This window comes from Symphodus melops, assembly GCF_947650265.1.
Source record: "Symphodus melops genome assembly, chromosome: 4".
NCBI lineage: Eukaryota > Metazoa > Chordata > Actinopteri > Labriformes > Labridae > Symphodus > Symphodus melops.
Window position 1 is genome coordinate 2,376,991 of NC_136694.1, and position 16,232 is coordinate 2,393,222.

At 44.5% G+C, this 16,232-nt stretch overlaps 1 protein-coding gene across 1 annotated transcript; it reads right to left on the reverse strand.

Annotated features, from left to right (window-relative positions):
* Nucleotides 1–533: 533 nt before the first annotated feature.
* nampt2 (nicotinamide phosphoribosyltransferase 2) lies at nt 534–12,416 on the reverse strand. The gene is made up of 11 exons (XM_079341820.1): nt 12,143–12,416; nt 7,644–7,779; nt 6,932–7,035; nt 6,713–6,841; nt 6,274–6,432; nt 5,242–5,372; nt 4,607–4,832; nt 4,063–4,182; nt 3,838–3,978; nt 3,134–3,259; nt 534–2,760 (listed from the first exon to the last, which is right to left on the reverse strand). Exons 1-11 carry the CDS (start codon nt 12,188–12,190, stop codon nt 2,599–2,601), a joined length of 1,482 nt encoding a protein of 493 aa, XP_079197946.1. The 5' UTR covers nt 12,191–12,416; the 3' UTR covers nt 534–2,598.
* Between the last annotated feature and the right edge of the window lie 3,816 nt (nt 12,417–16,232).

Below are 16,232 nucleotides of genomic sequence, written 5' to 3' on the forward strand. Positions count from 1 at the left end.
TCCAACAAGTTTTCATATTTCTGTGGAGTAAACATTGCACTCAGTTTTTCCTGAACTAACACGCTGCTGCCTGCGCACTATGCTGTCTGCTGCCCTCCTCTGGCTAAATCAAGAATTACAACTCGACTGTACTGCAATTCCTGATCTGAATATTCTACTTCTTTCTCCATTCCTCTTTTCAGTCTTGTCATTGTGGGTTAAAAGGCTTCAGGAGACTAATGGAAGACAAATACAAATGTCATAGAACAAACAAAGCTGTTAGGAAGACAACAGGGATTTTTAGTGGCAGGTTGGTGAATCTGCCCTGAAAGGAAAGATCCTGGTGATGAGTGAAGTAAAGCTGAAGAGTTTCTCAAGTTGAGGAGAAAAAGCTGAATGAAGAATATTATCTTAGACTTTGTTCAAATTAAGGCATGCATGGTGAGACCTTCTGAATCTGGTTTACTGAACCGTTTCCTCTGGTCCTTTGGGATTTGAACCTTGGTGTCTTTATGGTTTTAGACATTCACCTTGAAAAAAATTATCCCAGTAAGAAGTGTTCAAACTTTTTTTTAATATTACAAAAAGTTTTTTTTTTTTTTTTTTAAACAAATCAAAGTCAGAGAACATTTGAAGGATACAGATCGGTTAGAAGCAGAATCACTCTGAGAAGAATATGTACAAATATACTACATGATCAGTTAGTGTCTGTACTGTACAGCATGAGGACCATGTGGTCTAGTGTTGGAGGGAAAACTGTCGTCTGTACAAACACTGCTCATGTCCGTGCAGACAGGATGCAAACACAAACAGCGAGCATGAACACTGAAACTGAAGCAAAACCAATCAGCAGCTTTGGAGCCGTTCGACAGGCAGGCGAGTATTCAGCTCAGCGTGTTATTTCAATGAGCTGGTGTTTTATCATCAGCATGTCTGTGGTCACTTTCATCGACTGGGATTAACAGAACTGAATTTACAACACGTCCTGATAGATTCTGTACCGCCAAAATAAGAGAGCGACTGAATTAAAATATAATAATTAAAAACATGATGCGCTCCATTCGATGTCGGAAAGAGTTGACCCCTGAAGAAACGCCCCAGCGACATCAATCCCAGTTCTGAGTAAATGGAGCGCACTACACGCCTACCCAAAGACTGCAGCTGTTTTCAAAGAGGTGTAGAGGTTGTTGAAAGGCATTCTGGGAGATGAAGTAAGCAGGTTGAGGGAACGCTCGAGTTTAAAGAAACAAAACAATCTCAAACATCAATATTAAACTTTTTCTGCCTGTTATATTCCATGGATGATTTATTCATCTGAACATATGTCTGGGTTTTGGCAGTGTCACGCTCGGTGTTCTCCGGGATATCTCTTCAGACACTCCAATCATGAGTGAAATCAAACGGAAAGCAATAAAAATGGAAAAATCAAAGTAAAAATTTAACACTAATTTAGCGTTCTGAACGAGCACCAGAATCACATCACATTGTTAAAAGGATGAAAAACAGCTCCATATTTTGTTATCAATAAAAAGTATTTAAAACCAAATATTCTCCGAAAGTTTTTTGAATTTTTCTGATGAAAGTTACAGAATATTTCGGACAAATTATTGAACATTTTCCACAAAAACTTCCTGAAACTGTCACGAAAATCTTTCAACTTTAACTCAATGAAAAAAGCTTCTGAAAATTTCTGCCAGAAGTTAGTTTAAAATAGAATAGAGTTTTTTCAAAATGTTAATTTGTTAGATTCAATCTGTGTGCGTGGTTTTAGGAGATCAGGCCCCGTGGCGTCCACCTGGCGTTTCTCCGTGCAGAGAAGCGCTGGCTGTGCTGACTCCATCCATAACACTCAGAGGATCAGCGTTAACGGCTCGGCTGTGGATATCATCAATGAACCAGCGTGCCCACTTTGGTCATCACGAGCGACTGGAATGAAAATAACAACAGGGAGGCCGTGTGGTAAAAACGCTTCGTCATGCTTGCTGACGTGTTTCTGTCGTTGTGATAAATGTGCGCTCTGAAACGCTGCTCTTCTTCTGTCGTTAAGGCACCGACTGGGGTTTGGTCCTTTAGAGTCCGACACTGTTCTGCTGCTGGAGCTCGGCAGCTGAGAAAATATCACTGAGGATAAAACACACTGATTTTACACACCTCGTGTCCCTGAATGTTCAGAACGGGCTGCATGTGCGAACACGACACGTCAAAACGTTCACCACCACTTTATCTTTTCCCAGTCAGTGAAGCGGCGTGTGAACGCAGCAGCAGATACAGTGAAAATGTTCAATAATATAGAAGTGATGTTAGCATGACAAGCTGTCATTGGATCTGGATTCTTGATCTTTTAAAAATGTGGCCTCCCCTCCTCGTACGACAGATCAAGCCTCCAGCTGTTACAACAGGAACTCTGGAAAACTAAAGGACAGGCTTCATGGAAATGTAGAGATGTGAATGATGAGTAAATGCGTGTTTTGGAGCCGGTCTGGACCCTGACACGGCGGCGTGCTGTAATCTGGCCTCCTCGGGGCGGTCTGTGTGGTGGTTGTGCTTGGTAGTCTTCATACCAGGTTAAACGCGGACATTACCGTGGGCGTGGTGGGAGGCGTTTGCTTGGTGATTGTTCTAATGGCTGCCGTTCATGATGTGGTTGTGCAGCAGGTCCTGTTCGTGGTTGTGCAGGGTGGCGTCCGCCGCCTCGTCCCTCAGCCGAGCGTTCTTCCTGATCTCCTCCAGGGAGTAGTCCTTCACCAGGCTGCCGTTCTCAAACACGGTGACCAGCAGGTCCTGAAACACACACACATACACACACACGCTTAACGCAGATTGACAAAGACCTCATAGCCAATGAGAAGCTTCAAGTCACTGCTCCGAGCCTTAAACAGCCAATGAGAGCACTGACCCGACCTTTCAACGCCAACAGATGAAGAACATTAACACAGCGCCCTCTGCTGGATCAAAGAGCCTGACTGCTGGAAAGCTGGAAGCAGTTTCTTTGTTTGTTAAAGGCACACAGGCTTGGACAGTGCGTCAGCTGCACTTTTATGGATGATTTCTGGAATAACTCTGTAACTTCGGATTGTTACCTTCTGTGCGCTCGCCGTGCGTGCGGGTCGAGGACGGCACAGACAGGATAGAAAAGCGAGCTGCGGGTACTCACCTCCTCGGGCTTGCCTGCTCCTCTCTCGATGGTCTCTAAGAAGCCGTTAGAGTTTCTCCTCAGGGATAAGCGACCTCTCTTTGAACCCTTGGATGGGTCGGTCACCGGCTGCTTGTACACGTCCGTCTGAAACAAACATTTACTGAAGACTTCATGTGGCACTAAAGTCCTGTTTAGGGACTGTTGTGTATTAAAGTGTCGTGCTCGTCTTTTGAGTGCTGATCTGAGAAACACTCAGAAGCTGGAAACTATTCACTCCAAACACACTGATATTTATCACATCATTATTACATCCCTCTCCTCTGACACTCCACAGCACAGAATCCCTTTTCAAATCCTATTCTTGTCCCCATGGTTCGGCTCCTGACCCGACCCCTCAGGTCAGCAGGTGGAGGTCTTTTAGGCGTAGCCAGATTTAGATCAAAGTCCGGAGAGGGGTCATTGGGTCACTGTGCTCCTTTCTGCCCTCAAGCACAACATGTTGTACTCTTAACTTAAACCTAAAGAGAATTACTCCTCCTACTATGTCTGTGTGTTTTTCTATCCACCTGCAGCTCTTTGCTCTCTTTAAAGTCGATCCTCGCTCTCGGCTCTTACACTTCACCGTCGAGGGACAAACAAAGCTCGTGCAGCCTCTCTGGTCTTTTCGTTTGTTACTCCACTTGACTCTTCATGTTTTGGACGAGCAGAGAGCTTCCACTCACCCCTTTTCCGTTGCTCTCCACGTAGCTGCACTTGAAGGCGCAGCTGAGCGTGTCTCTGTTGAGCTTCTGGAGCAGAGCGCTGCCGCAGCCGAAGAGGACGTTCTCTGCGCTCCATCCTTCATCGCTCAGCTTCTCCAGGATCTAAGACGAGAAACGGGACGAATGAGTGACACTGACGCACAAAAACAAGTGAAGAGGAATCATCATGAAGCTCACTCTCCTCACCTCGTCCACCGAGCAGAGGTCGATCCCGTCTCCTTGAATTATCCGCAGATAAGGTGGCAGCACCTTGAATCCCACAGAGTTCAGAGAGCTGCCGAAACACTCCTCCAAAATCTTCAGGACCTACAAGAGGAAGACGTGTGATTCACACTCAAACGTGTCGACACCAGGAGTGTTAAGTCTTTTAAAAGCTCGGTTCGTTCTTATTACATTTTTTAATAAAGAGCCATCAAGGGACGGACGCTTCAAAGATCTGGTACATGCGGCGCGCAACATATCCGCTAGGCCGTCGGGCACGTACATGCTCAGTGACTTTCCACTCGAGTGACAATCACGTCTGCGTTGAAGATCTTTTCCTCGAGTGTTTAATGACTGAATTTGAGGGATTAATGCGATACCTGTGAATATATACATCTATCTCTCAAGTCCAACACAGCTAACAAAGATATCGGTATCAGAGTTGATGTTTCTTCCCAAAACAAATTGTTATCATCTAAGGATGCATTTAAATCATAGCAAAAAGAACTGTGACAGCGCCCAGTTTTACCTCAATCAGAGTCTCTGCAGGGTCTCCAGAGTCCGGCCTGATGACCAGACATGAATCCTGGCTGCGCTCCACGACTCGCTCCTTCAGCTTGTCTCCCCAGATGTGTTTGCAGGCGTTAAAGATGTCGTAGCTGTCGCTGACCACCGACACTGGGCCCGAGGAGAACTGGTCCAGGAGCTGTTCGAACGCCTCCTTCTCCCTGTTCCTCCCCCAGGAGATGATGGTGCTGCACGACACGGAGGAGGGAACAATAGCTGACATATCTGAAGAGCCGACCGGTGAACCTGTCGCAGCTCCATCACAACTCAAGCATCCACGTTAGCTCCTCAGCGTCTTTTATCATTTAATGGCGGTTACGGTCAGAACAGGAATTAGATTGGTTTTTATTTCCAAGGACATTCACACATACGAGGACTCTGACTTGATGTTTAGGTGAAAATCAATGTGAAACACTGTAACACAGACGCGTGTGAACGTCTGACGGCTCTATGTCTTTACGATGCATTCGTTCAGGTCTCACACGCAGCCCATCGACACTGCTTCAAGAAATGAAGGAGTGCAGGGCATGTGAGGAGGGATTTAACAGGTTTAAGAGTGTGTGTGTGTGTGTGTGTGTGTGTGTGTGTTTGTGTTACCTGTGCTCTGCTGCTGGAATGGAAAAGCCAGCCATCGGGCAGCTGTAGTAGCGCTGAGCCATCAGCAGCCCAGCGACAGTGTCAGTGCTGCAGAAGTTAACCAGGTGAGCGGCTCCACCTAAAGCTGCAGACTGCAGGTCAGAGGAGAGAGAAAGCAGGAGTCATCTATACGTCTGCAAAATCCAACCTGCTTCATCGGGTGCTGACGGTTTGGATGGTTTAATGACAGACATTAAAGAGGAGGTCCAGTCTACATGAAGCCTCCATGAGCACAAACAGGATGTCGTCTGACAGGAAGGTTCCACTCCTCATTCTTGGAGTCAGAGAGGAGGTTTGGTTCTGCTCGGCTTGTTACGGCTGATCACAGCGCCTGAGGCCGGGGATCACCGTCATTAAAGCCCGCTGGCAAACATTTTACCAACACTTCTGACAAGTGACTGAAACGTTTGTCTTCTATGGGTCGTCCATCCGGCCTGAGCGGAGCTGATAATGAGGCGTTGGCTTACGAATCTGTCAGTGACAGAGAAGAGTCACTCTGAGTGTTAAAGACGTGTTTGTGTCAGCACTAGAGAAACTCTCGATACAAAGAAAACCACGTTATCTTCACCTTTCTTACAAGCTGCTGCTCCATCTTTCAACAAATGTTCAAATCAACCTCTGAGGCAAAAGTCAGAACATGAAGCTCTCTTTGATGGTGGATGGACCATTTCTGCTTTTCAACCTCTAATCAGAGTGAACACAGCTGAGTCAGTGCTTATGTTTAGACTGCTGGTTGGATATTTACGCTCCAGCTTCAATCTGAATGTGGTGGAGGAGTAATGGAGGGGACAAAGTGACCTCCCCTCTGTGCAGTCTTCAGACAGCTAACTCTGCTCCATCATAGTTCAGAGTGAGCTTTTATTCACACTCTCCTCTATTCACATGTACATCCCAGGCAGAAATGTGTAACAGACAGACGAGCAGCTCTGCTTCCTCCTCCTCCTCCTCAGTGATGATGGTCTGTAAAAAGAGGGGGGAGGAGAGTGTTCCTACCTCCTGTGAGGAGACGCCTCTGTAGCCAAAGTCGTGAAGTTTCAGGTCCAGGCCCTCCAGGCTCCCTGACGTGGCCTTCAGGTGCTTCGCTAAGATCTTCTTAAACTCCCTGGATATGGTGGCGACTGTGATGGGATACCACATCTGGACCAGCATAGTCTGCAGCCATCAGAGGGAGGGGGGGGATAAAGAGGAGGGCGTTTTAGTCTCACTTTGGATTAGAACTCATTGTGTGAATCCACACAGGTTGCTGTGATGGCGTGCCTGCTCCTCTGCATGGTCGAATGAAACCTGAGACACACTGACCTGGAAGCTGAGATGGATAAAAGACAAAGTCTTTGCACAGTCAAACGTTCTGCAGTGACACCAGGGGACCTTCATGTCACGACTGAGCTCTGTTAATGTGAGTGTGTGTTGATTTAAAGAGTTGAGGCTTTACCTCGATGTAGTTGGTGAGCCAGTAGAAGTCTGGGTCTGTGTTTTCGACAGTGAAGAGTACGTTCCCTCTCGGGATGATCCTCCCCTCGGGGACAGCTTTGATCCGTACAGGCAGACGGCCGTCGTGTTTCTGTCACGGTGAGCGGGCACATTGACTCTGAGTCACGTGTGTCAGAATGAATGCATGAATGCAGACAGGGTGACGGAGGAGCACGCTTACCTCCAACACTTTCCTCCAGCCTTCTTCATCGAACACCGACTGTTTGAAGTGCATGTGGTAGAAGAGCTTGGCTTCCTGAATCTTCTCCTCGGTCACCACCTGGCCTTTAGGGGAAACATGAGAAACATGTGGACGCCTTCTCAATCTCATGAAAACAACATCAGTGAGAAGAGATCTCCAGAACACAAACGAGTCATGAAGCAGATAAAAGAATAAAATGGACGACTGCAGGTCATGAAATAATCAGTGAGACATGGTGAAGCGTCCAGGGCTTCCTTCCCTCTGGGCTTCTGATGGATCAAACTGCTTTCCTATCACAGCTTTGAGGAGCAGTGTGCGTCCAGTTTAAAGGAAAGATTTTAGTGGCCTTTTAAAAGGTCTCATATTCTTCTTTTTCTGGATTTATTTGCTCTTCAGTGTTATCGGGTGTCTTCTGCATGTTTAGACACATCTCTGTGCAAAAATTCAAAGTCCATGGAGATGCGTCTTCTCCTATGTCCTCCTGTTCGCAGTAGCTGCACGCCCCCCACGCCCCCCCCCCCCCCCCCCATTGAAAATGTGTGGAGTGACATCACAAGACAAAGACGTCACTGATCCAGGCCCATCGGCTCGTTGGAGCGAGCACACGCTCCCCTGGGACTGACTGTAGCGTTCCCAATATGGGAAAAGAGGCGGGACATATCTGAGAACAAAGTTGAACGAGAGAGCGTACCTGTGAGATACTTCTTGAGCAGATACTGCAGGCCGAAGAAGACCACCTCGCTGAACTGGGAGCCTTTCTTACGTCGGCACTCGAAGTAGGAGTAGAGCTTGTTGACGTTGGGAGGATACTGTTTGTAGTGTGTGATCTGGAAGAGAAGACGCAGTGTGCAGAGTCACAAAGAGTTCAACAGAGTCTCATTTCAACATGTTATAAAAGAAACAAGCTTTAATCACTCTAACTGTGGGCACTGTTTACTCTTCCATTTGTAATCTCCCCACAGAAGGCCGGTTTGTGTTTGAGCAGGATGAAATCAAAGCCCAGTAAGCACACTAATAAGCTGAAAACCCCGAGGATTGTCCTCAACGTGATGCCTGTGTGTGTACAGTAAACATGACGGCTTAAAGCACAAGACGCTTCTTTGTGTTTCCCCTCGCAGTAATGGAATAATCAGCAGCAACAAGCGCTCCCAAATCTCTCCGAGAGGAATTCACTCCACATTCTTCTTCTCCTCGTCCTGCCGTCTGTTTGAAGATCTCTCTCCCGGTTCTTTCCCTTCACACTGCCAGGCAGGGAACACTGGCTGAGCGGATGAACAACACATGTACTGATGCTGAAGGCCACATGTTGCTAACGCGTGCGAGGGGCGGAGCATGGGTTACAGGTCACTGCAAGGTGGTCGAGCTTACAGTCTGACCCGAGACCTCTCATCCTGGCTCCGCCCTCACCGCGCTCTCCACACACTCGTCTGTGTCTCTCTCTTCGCTCCGTTGGTGCCGAGGGGGAGGAGCCTACATAAAAGTTGGGAAAACGGGTTTGAGGCACGCTGCACGCCGGTTTCTCCTCCGCTTGACGTCATCGTGCGACACTGTCACTTGAGTTTTTACGATCGTAGACGTAACCAGACGAGTGTTGGTGCTAACGTTGCTAACTGGACTCTTTTCACGCTCACAGTTACTCTCTCACTATGATGATGAGCAGAGACGCCTGGTTGAACCAGGAAGGTCACCGCGGCCTCGTACAACACACCGATGACACAAACGTGATCGGACTTCGGCTTCACCCGCCTACACGGGGACTAAGGTGACGTCCTGGCTCTCGCGCCCCGGTTGGAGAGGCGGGGCCAGGAGGGGTTTCCCCACAGAGCGCTTCTCCTTTTCTTTAATGAAGTATTTTGGATCGTGTTCTTTCGGAGGATGACTCGTTATAAATCCTGACCCTTCGACAGCCTCTTTCAAATCATTGCTCTCTTCATTTATTACTCCATCGTTATCACGCTCATGAACCGGGGAAGCAATCAAAAGGTGATTATGTTGAGGGCGGCGCCTCGTGTTCAGAGTTCATCCTGCACGCAGACTTTCCCTCCCCTCTGTCCTCATTGTTCACTTTACTGCAGAGCTTCCGAGGCTGGAGCTGTTTGGACACGGTGCGCTGAGACAATCCAACATTACCTGACGACGTGCGTGTAAGCGTGTCACGCAGCAGTAGGTGAAACGGAGAACAGTCAGTCCTTCTCCTGGAGTTGTTCTTGGAAGAGCTTTGGTGCAAACTCACCAGTTTTCTTATGAGGATTGCGTAAACCGCCTCCAGCAGAGCAAAGCGTTCTGGTGCATACCAAAGTGTAGCCTGTTAATAAACGCATCTGATCGCTGATCTACATCAACAATGAAATTACGTTTTAAAAATATTTATAAAAGTTGATCATTCGACCGCTAAAAGATGGCGTTTCACGGGTACGCCAGAACAGCGAAGAAGAGCATATTGAAAAACGACCTGTGACTTCATCCCCTTCGCTGTCCACGAGTGAGAGGCTGAGGAGAGTGAACCGACATCCTGAGAGGTTGTGACATAACGACCACGAGGAAAAGTCACAACACTCCACAGATGTTTCTAAAGTCTCCCCTGATTGGTTAATGAAATAACAAGAAACAGAACAAACCCATGTAAAGATCAGGAATGCATCACTAATTTCATTTTTATCTTCACTGCAGAAGAAACAGGAGCGATCTGAGAGAAAGGCAGAAACACACCTTCAGCATCTGATCTGTAACATCACTGATAACTAATCCCTCAGGATCAATACAGTCTCCATCTATCTATCTAATCCGTTCTATCATTAAGGCACGGAGGCTTCAATCTTCTCAAGGCTCACTGCACCTTCCCTTACATCCTGTCATTTTCAGTATCCTACGTCGGAGCTGATCCTAACACGCCACACACAGATCAGGAGTGAGAAGCGTGAGCTGTGTGCAAACAAACAAACGGCCTGATTGTGGTATTAACACGCCGCATACTCAACACATCCAGGACGCCGTGATGTAATGAGAGTGAACGTGGGGGGGGGACAAATCAAACCTCAGCAAGTTCCTGGTGAACTTTGCAGCCACATGGCTCACGCAGGTGGACGTGCGAGGCAGGACACGGGTGTTAATCATTACACCCAGTTATGCAATCGACAAGTCCAGCTGAAAACAAAACACAAGGCGGGGTAATCAGCAGCCACCTTTTTATGAATATCAAGCCGAGAGATAAAAGCACACTGTGCTGTTTGTTATGGAACCGTGCTGACAGACTCCATGGTCTCAACGGAGGCACAGAAATTAACATGTTTCCCCCTCATGTGAGAGCAAATATCACCGAGCGGGGCCACATGAGGTCGCTGGATTCATGAGCGAGGTGAATCCTGAAAGCGCACATAGGTGATTAAACCGGTCTATCGTATTAGCACGCCGACGCTCGTTAATAAAGTCTTTGCATTTGGAGGCGAGTGGACGAGAGCGTGAAGGACGCTTTACTGCCTCGCTTTAATAAAAGTGAGCAGGGACAGACAGATACGGGATTCTTTGAGGATATTGGGGAGAGAAATAAATCAGATCCGGAGATATCGGCGGAGAGCTTTCTTAGCTCTGTTTCGACGTGAACACTGTGGAAGAGATTTAGAATGGAGACACGACGGTGACTCGACTGGAACCAGACTCTGGATGCTCGCCCGTCACTTCTTCAAACTCTGCAGAGTGATGAAGCTTGTTGTAAGCCATAAAGCGCCCCCTACAGGTGAAAGAGAACTGCCACTGTAAAACAACAACAACACAAATAAATAAATCCAGTAATACACCTGCGATAAAATTAGCTGATATGATAATCCTAATATCGGCCGTCGGGCTCTATAAATGAGGAAATGAAAGAGTCTCCTGTCTGAGAGTGAAATGCAGAAACTTCTGGAGCGGATGACAGAGGTGATAAATAAGCTGCGGTACTTGAAGAAGGTTTCACAGAGCGGCGCTTTAAACCCGATAACCTTCCCCCCCCACAGAGTGAGCGTTCATGTGAGCTCACCACAATGCACAACATCACTTTGTATTATGTGAATGTGATGACGGGCATGTTGGAGGAATCCACTTGGCCGAGCTTCTGCTGTGGACCCGTTTTCATTCAGGGGAGCGAGAGAGTAGAAAGGCCGCCCTGCCCGTCATCGTGCAGACCTTTGCCATTTGGCAGCAGTGCAAACCTTTTAATGACATCTGACATTTAGCCCCCCCGCCCCAACCCGACCTGCCAGCTGACTCACCACCGGGTTTAAGTTTCATACTTCCCTGAAATGAAACTGAAAGCTGGAGACACGATGACTTAGAAGAGGGTGTGTGCGCTACATGACGAGGCAGTGAATCACCATGGCTTGGTTTACTGAAGGGGGGAACCTTGGAGGTCTTGGGACTCAATGACTCCACTGAATAAAGTTTTCTTTGGCTTTGCACGCTGAGTGTCTCCCCCCTCACAATAAGAAAAATGGTCTGGAGCTGGAGAGGTGCTAGTTCACTTACCTTGCTTTGCCCTTAAGCAAGGCACCTACCCCGGCTACCAGCTCACAAGCCTTCATGTAATTTATTACAATAAGTTATAATGGATTTATTTATTCCATTATAACTACTTTCCTGTTTTCACCTTTTGCATTTGTGAAGCACTTTGCAGCTAATTATTTTTATAAGTGCTTTATAAATAAAGACTGCCTTACTTATTCACTTACTCTGCATTTCACCCAGGTGTAAAGCTTATTTTATCCTTAATAATAGAACAAACAAAAAAAATCCTTAGAAATGCGTAGAGATTTTTTTAAGGTTTGGTAAAATCGAAACTTAAGATTGAATCAGCAGCTCGTTTCCCTCCTGAGATGTTAAAGTTTAATGAAATATGTCCAGGCGGGACTCTACCTGTAGTGGCCTTCTTCTTTTCTTTAAAACTAAACAGTAGTGTGGACTGAAATAAGAACGGTTAATCACACATTTAAGTGAAATCAGCTGGATGTTGTGCTACTTTCAGTTTCTACTACAAGGTTGAAGCTCAGTCACAACATTGTGACCTTAAACGCAACACGGCTAACGTTATATTTCAGTTGAACGACCGTTGGAGCAAACTGTTTGACCTTATACCAATTACATGAAGCTATATTTTTTTAATTTCTATATTTCACAGGAAAATGAAAGAGAAACGAAAGGAGGGAAGAGTACACTCACCTTGTAGGAATCCGTAGCGAGCAAAATATTAAAATCCTGCGCTGCCATTGTTGATGTGGATGAATGAATTCAGGCTCCGTCTCCTCCTGACTTCAAAATAAAATAAAATAAAAACAGAGACCAGTCAACGCAGTAAATATAAACCCTGGACGTCGACTCTCAGTGTTTTAACCTCGTAACTTAACCTCCAGCGGACTCAAATTCACACACAGACTGGTGAAACAGTCACTTTGTAGGTTGGGGGGGTGGCTGTTGTAAAAGGGGGCGGGGCCACACGTACGTCCTCGCACGGCCTCTCGTACGTCATGCTGCGTTCAGGGACATACAGGAATATCCAGTGGCAAAAAAAAAGAAAAGTTTGCGCCTTATTTCAAACTAAGCTACTTTATTGATGTCATCCCATAATAATAATAATAATAATAATAATAATAATAATAATAATAATAATACAAACAAATACAGGCTCGTTAAATGTACTTGTTAGTGAAACATTCAGACATCTGTGTAGCTATCCCTTCTCCCACTGGTATTCATTTAGATAAAAATGTGATGATTATATTCGTTGTAAAATTATTAAAATATTTTGGTGTAATTTATTTTACAAGATAGAGACTACTTTTTAAAAAGTGTCAAAGTAGTTTAACCAGTGAAAATGTTGGCTCTTGATTAACTAGTGAATATTTTGGATCTTACTAGTAAACAAGTAAAATGTGTAATTGAACCACTAGTGATGATATTTGGGTCTTACTAACTAGTAAATGTTTTAAAACTCATTAGTTAACTAGTAAGGTTAAAAACTGTATAACAAGTTTAACTATAGAGGACAGTTTTATCCTTATTAGGATTGTTAACATGTAAACATTTTGATTAAGGTGTTGTCATGAGACAAGTAAAATGTATGTTGCTTTTCTCTATTGTTTTTATTTGTATTTTTTAATAGCCTAAGCTTTCAGTGTTGTTGTTGTTATTTTAATCTTGCAAACTCTAGGCCGTATTTATTTTACAAAGATCGTAAACAATACATCATTATTCAACCTTGGATCATTTTAAACAACCATATTTGCGAGCAGATAACATTATTCTATTAAATGCAGCAATAACAACCATTAAATACTCTAAAAACCACAGGGGCCCTGAAGGCCTCTAAACTGATGAGCCCTCTGTTTTATTTTGTCTGTCTTTGTTCATAAATCTACCAAAGTGACATTGTTCATGTGTGCAATAAACTTCATTAAAAACTTTGTGTTTATGAACAATATCCTGCATCTATTTGAATCAATCAGTTTAAAAGTTGTTTTTTTTAAAGGTTTTTGGAGAAAGGTCAAAGGAACATAAAGGTCAGCTTTGTGACTTCTGTCTTTTTTCAGACTGTTTCAGAAAACATTAAATCATCTCCAAATGTCGACTCAAGATTCAATACTAAAACACTTAACGCTGAAACTCTTGTTTTTTCAGATCACTGCATAAACAATGGGTTTGCAGGATCACTTTTGCACACTAAAGCTTGATATTTTAGGGATTTTTTTTTTTACCATCCTGCTGTTGGAAATGTCAACTATGAAGCAGAGACACATTTTGACCATGTCTGCTTTGTGTGCTATTGTTTATCTGTGGTGTCTGATTCTACACTCTTAACTGTGGGAGCATCATGAGCGAGCAAGCTGCTAATCTTCTCCTAAAACTGAGTTCTTTAAAATCTAAAGCAGAAAACAATGCGGGTGACTTGAATTTTATTCTTTAAAAAAACATACAAAGATAAAGTGAGAGGTTTTACAGTAAGATAAGAGTAGTTTTAGGTTTAAAAAAACCCCCACAAAAACAAAATCAAAGAAACACAACACAACTTTAAACTTGGCCGTGACAAAAGAAATGAAAAAAAAAATATTTGAGGTAGATGAAGCTAAGTTATGAATCCCGTAACATATTTGAAGAACGAGCCCCATGTTTTATGAAAAAAAGGGCCGTGTTTATTGGTGTTTATATGGACGTCAATATCCTGGTTATGAGCTGTACGGAGAAACCTGGTTATTCATATTTGCATGATACATGCTAGTATCCTGGTTTCTGTTTACAGCATCTGTGCAGGCGCCTGGGTTTTTTTTTTTTTTTTACAACCCAAACTTCTGCAGTTTTAAAATCCCATTAAAAATGACACCACCGTAGCTTCTGGTTTTTCTGATTCTAGTAAACTTTGCATTAAATGATTTCATTATCAAAAGACAAAACTCGTCAGACGCTCTCGTAGCTGCCGTCGTGTTGGTTTTGCTGATACGTCACTTAAGTGAGGCCGCTCAGGTAGTCGACAGCTGGCAGAATCTATAAGGAATGTAGACCAAACATCCCACAGTATCCTTTATTTCTTTTGTTTGAAATGAAGTTTCTCAAAATCAGGATATGGTTTTATCCTGGTGTCTGAAATCCGGATAGGATGTTTTCAAAATAGACTGCATGGTTTACACGCACAAACATAAAAACAGGACTGGCCTATTTTAAAAAAAAGGGTCAATGTGAACAGTTTAAACAAAGACAATCAAGGTCACCTCTTTTGTACTACCTCGTCATCTGATGGTGCAACAACAACCTACTTTTTTCATCTGTTTGTCCTCTGCGAGCTCAGAGAACTCCTGAACAACACGGGGTTCAATGACTTGAAGTAGCACCATAAAGGGAAAGGACGGCGCTTAGTTTGGCAGAGTGTCACATGGGATTGTTGCTTCGTCATGTCTTCGGCTGATTTCTTTGACGATTACTGGACCGGGTTTCAGTTGATGCCCTCCAAAACAAATAAAACTCTGATCAAAAATACTGCTCAGTAAAAGAGAACAAGTGACCAGCTGTCGGTCTCCAGCCTATTTCACCACTATCAACTATCACTGTTGGCTGAGAGCTCATCTACTGTCCAGGTAGCGTTAGCAGGATTGACCACTGTAGACTTGAAAACAGACTGTGTCTTATCTTCAAGATTTTATGATATTGAGAAATAATCAAAGACTGTAAATAAAGAGGGATGAAGTTCATTGATGTCACCCATTGGTTACTGAATTCTGCCTCAACCTACAGTATCTCATGTTCAACCTATCAGCGACCAAAGAGCTCAGGCGGGCTTTAAGCCTCCTGAGAAAATCAAAACAAGCGACTATAGGTTTGTACGTTACTTCTGGGTTTCTGCAGCCAGCCTCAAGTGGACAGTCGAGGAAGTGCACGATTTGGCCCTTCTGCATTGGCTTCATTTTTTGCCGCTTGGAAATAATCCTTCTTGTCACTGATGGTCTGACTCGTGTGTGTAGATCATAAAGGCATCAGTATTTCAGTCTGTTTTGTGCCTCTTGGTTAACGGAGCGTCGAAGACAATCAGATTAATCAAAAGTGCACGTCTGGGGTTTCATCAATGCATGTTGTTTATTATAAAAGTATACATCAACACTCTTGTGTTATCATACATGAACAAAGCCATGTCCACATGAACCCTCACAATGACTGTTGAGCAGCCAGAGGACAGGTCGGTTAGAGGCATCCCGTCCATGGTAGAGAAAAGCCCCTCAAACTAAACTTAAAGGACAAAAAAGAAAGACACTGTCTAGTGACGTTGCTCACCTTCGTAACCTAGCAACACAGAGTATGTCTTAAAGGTACATTCCACTATTTCAGCTGTCACAATAAGCAGTTAAAAACTCCTTTAAAGCACTGGCATTGCACGACTGGAGTAGAAGTAACCTGTATTATGTTATCTGAAACAATGGTCCTCTCTCAGCATGTTGTGATGGGTGTTTATATCTTTTTATTGCTTGAATTGTGACTCACATGTGTAGCCTATCAGGTGTGCACTGTGTAAACAGTATAACCATACTTTTGGAAGCCACGCCGTTTGCAAATGTTTGCACGCAGTTATCAAGGTGTGTAACCAAAATGGCATGGTCGACTTTTACATAAATGAGCAGAGAGATAGATTTTATTGTAATCATGAATTCGTTTGTAAGGCTTTTATTGTGAAAGCTTTGATTCCGGTGTGATCATCAGGTGGTCGTTCACTCACTGTGTTCAAACTGATCTGGGAGCAGCCGGAGGTCTGCTTTCAACGCCCGGAGCCCTG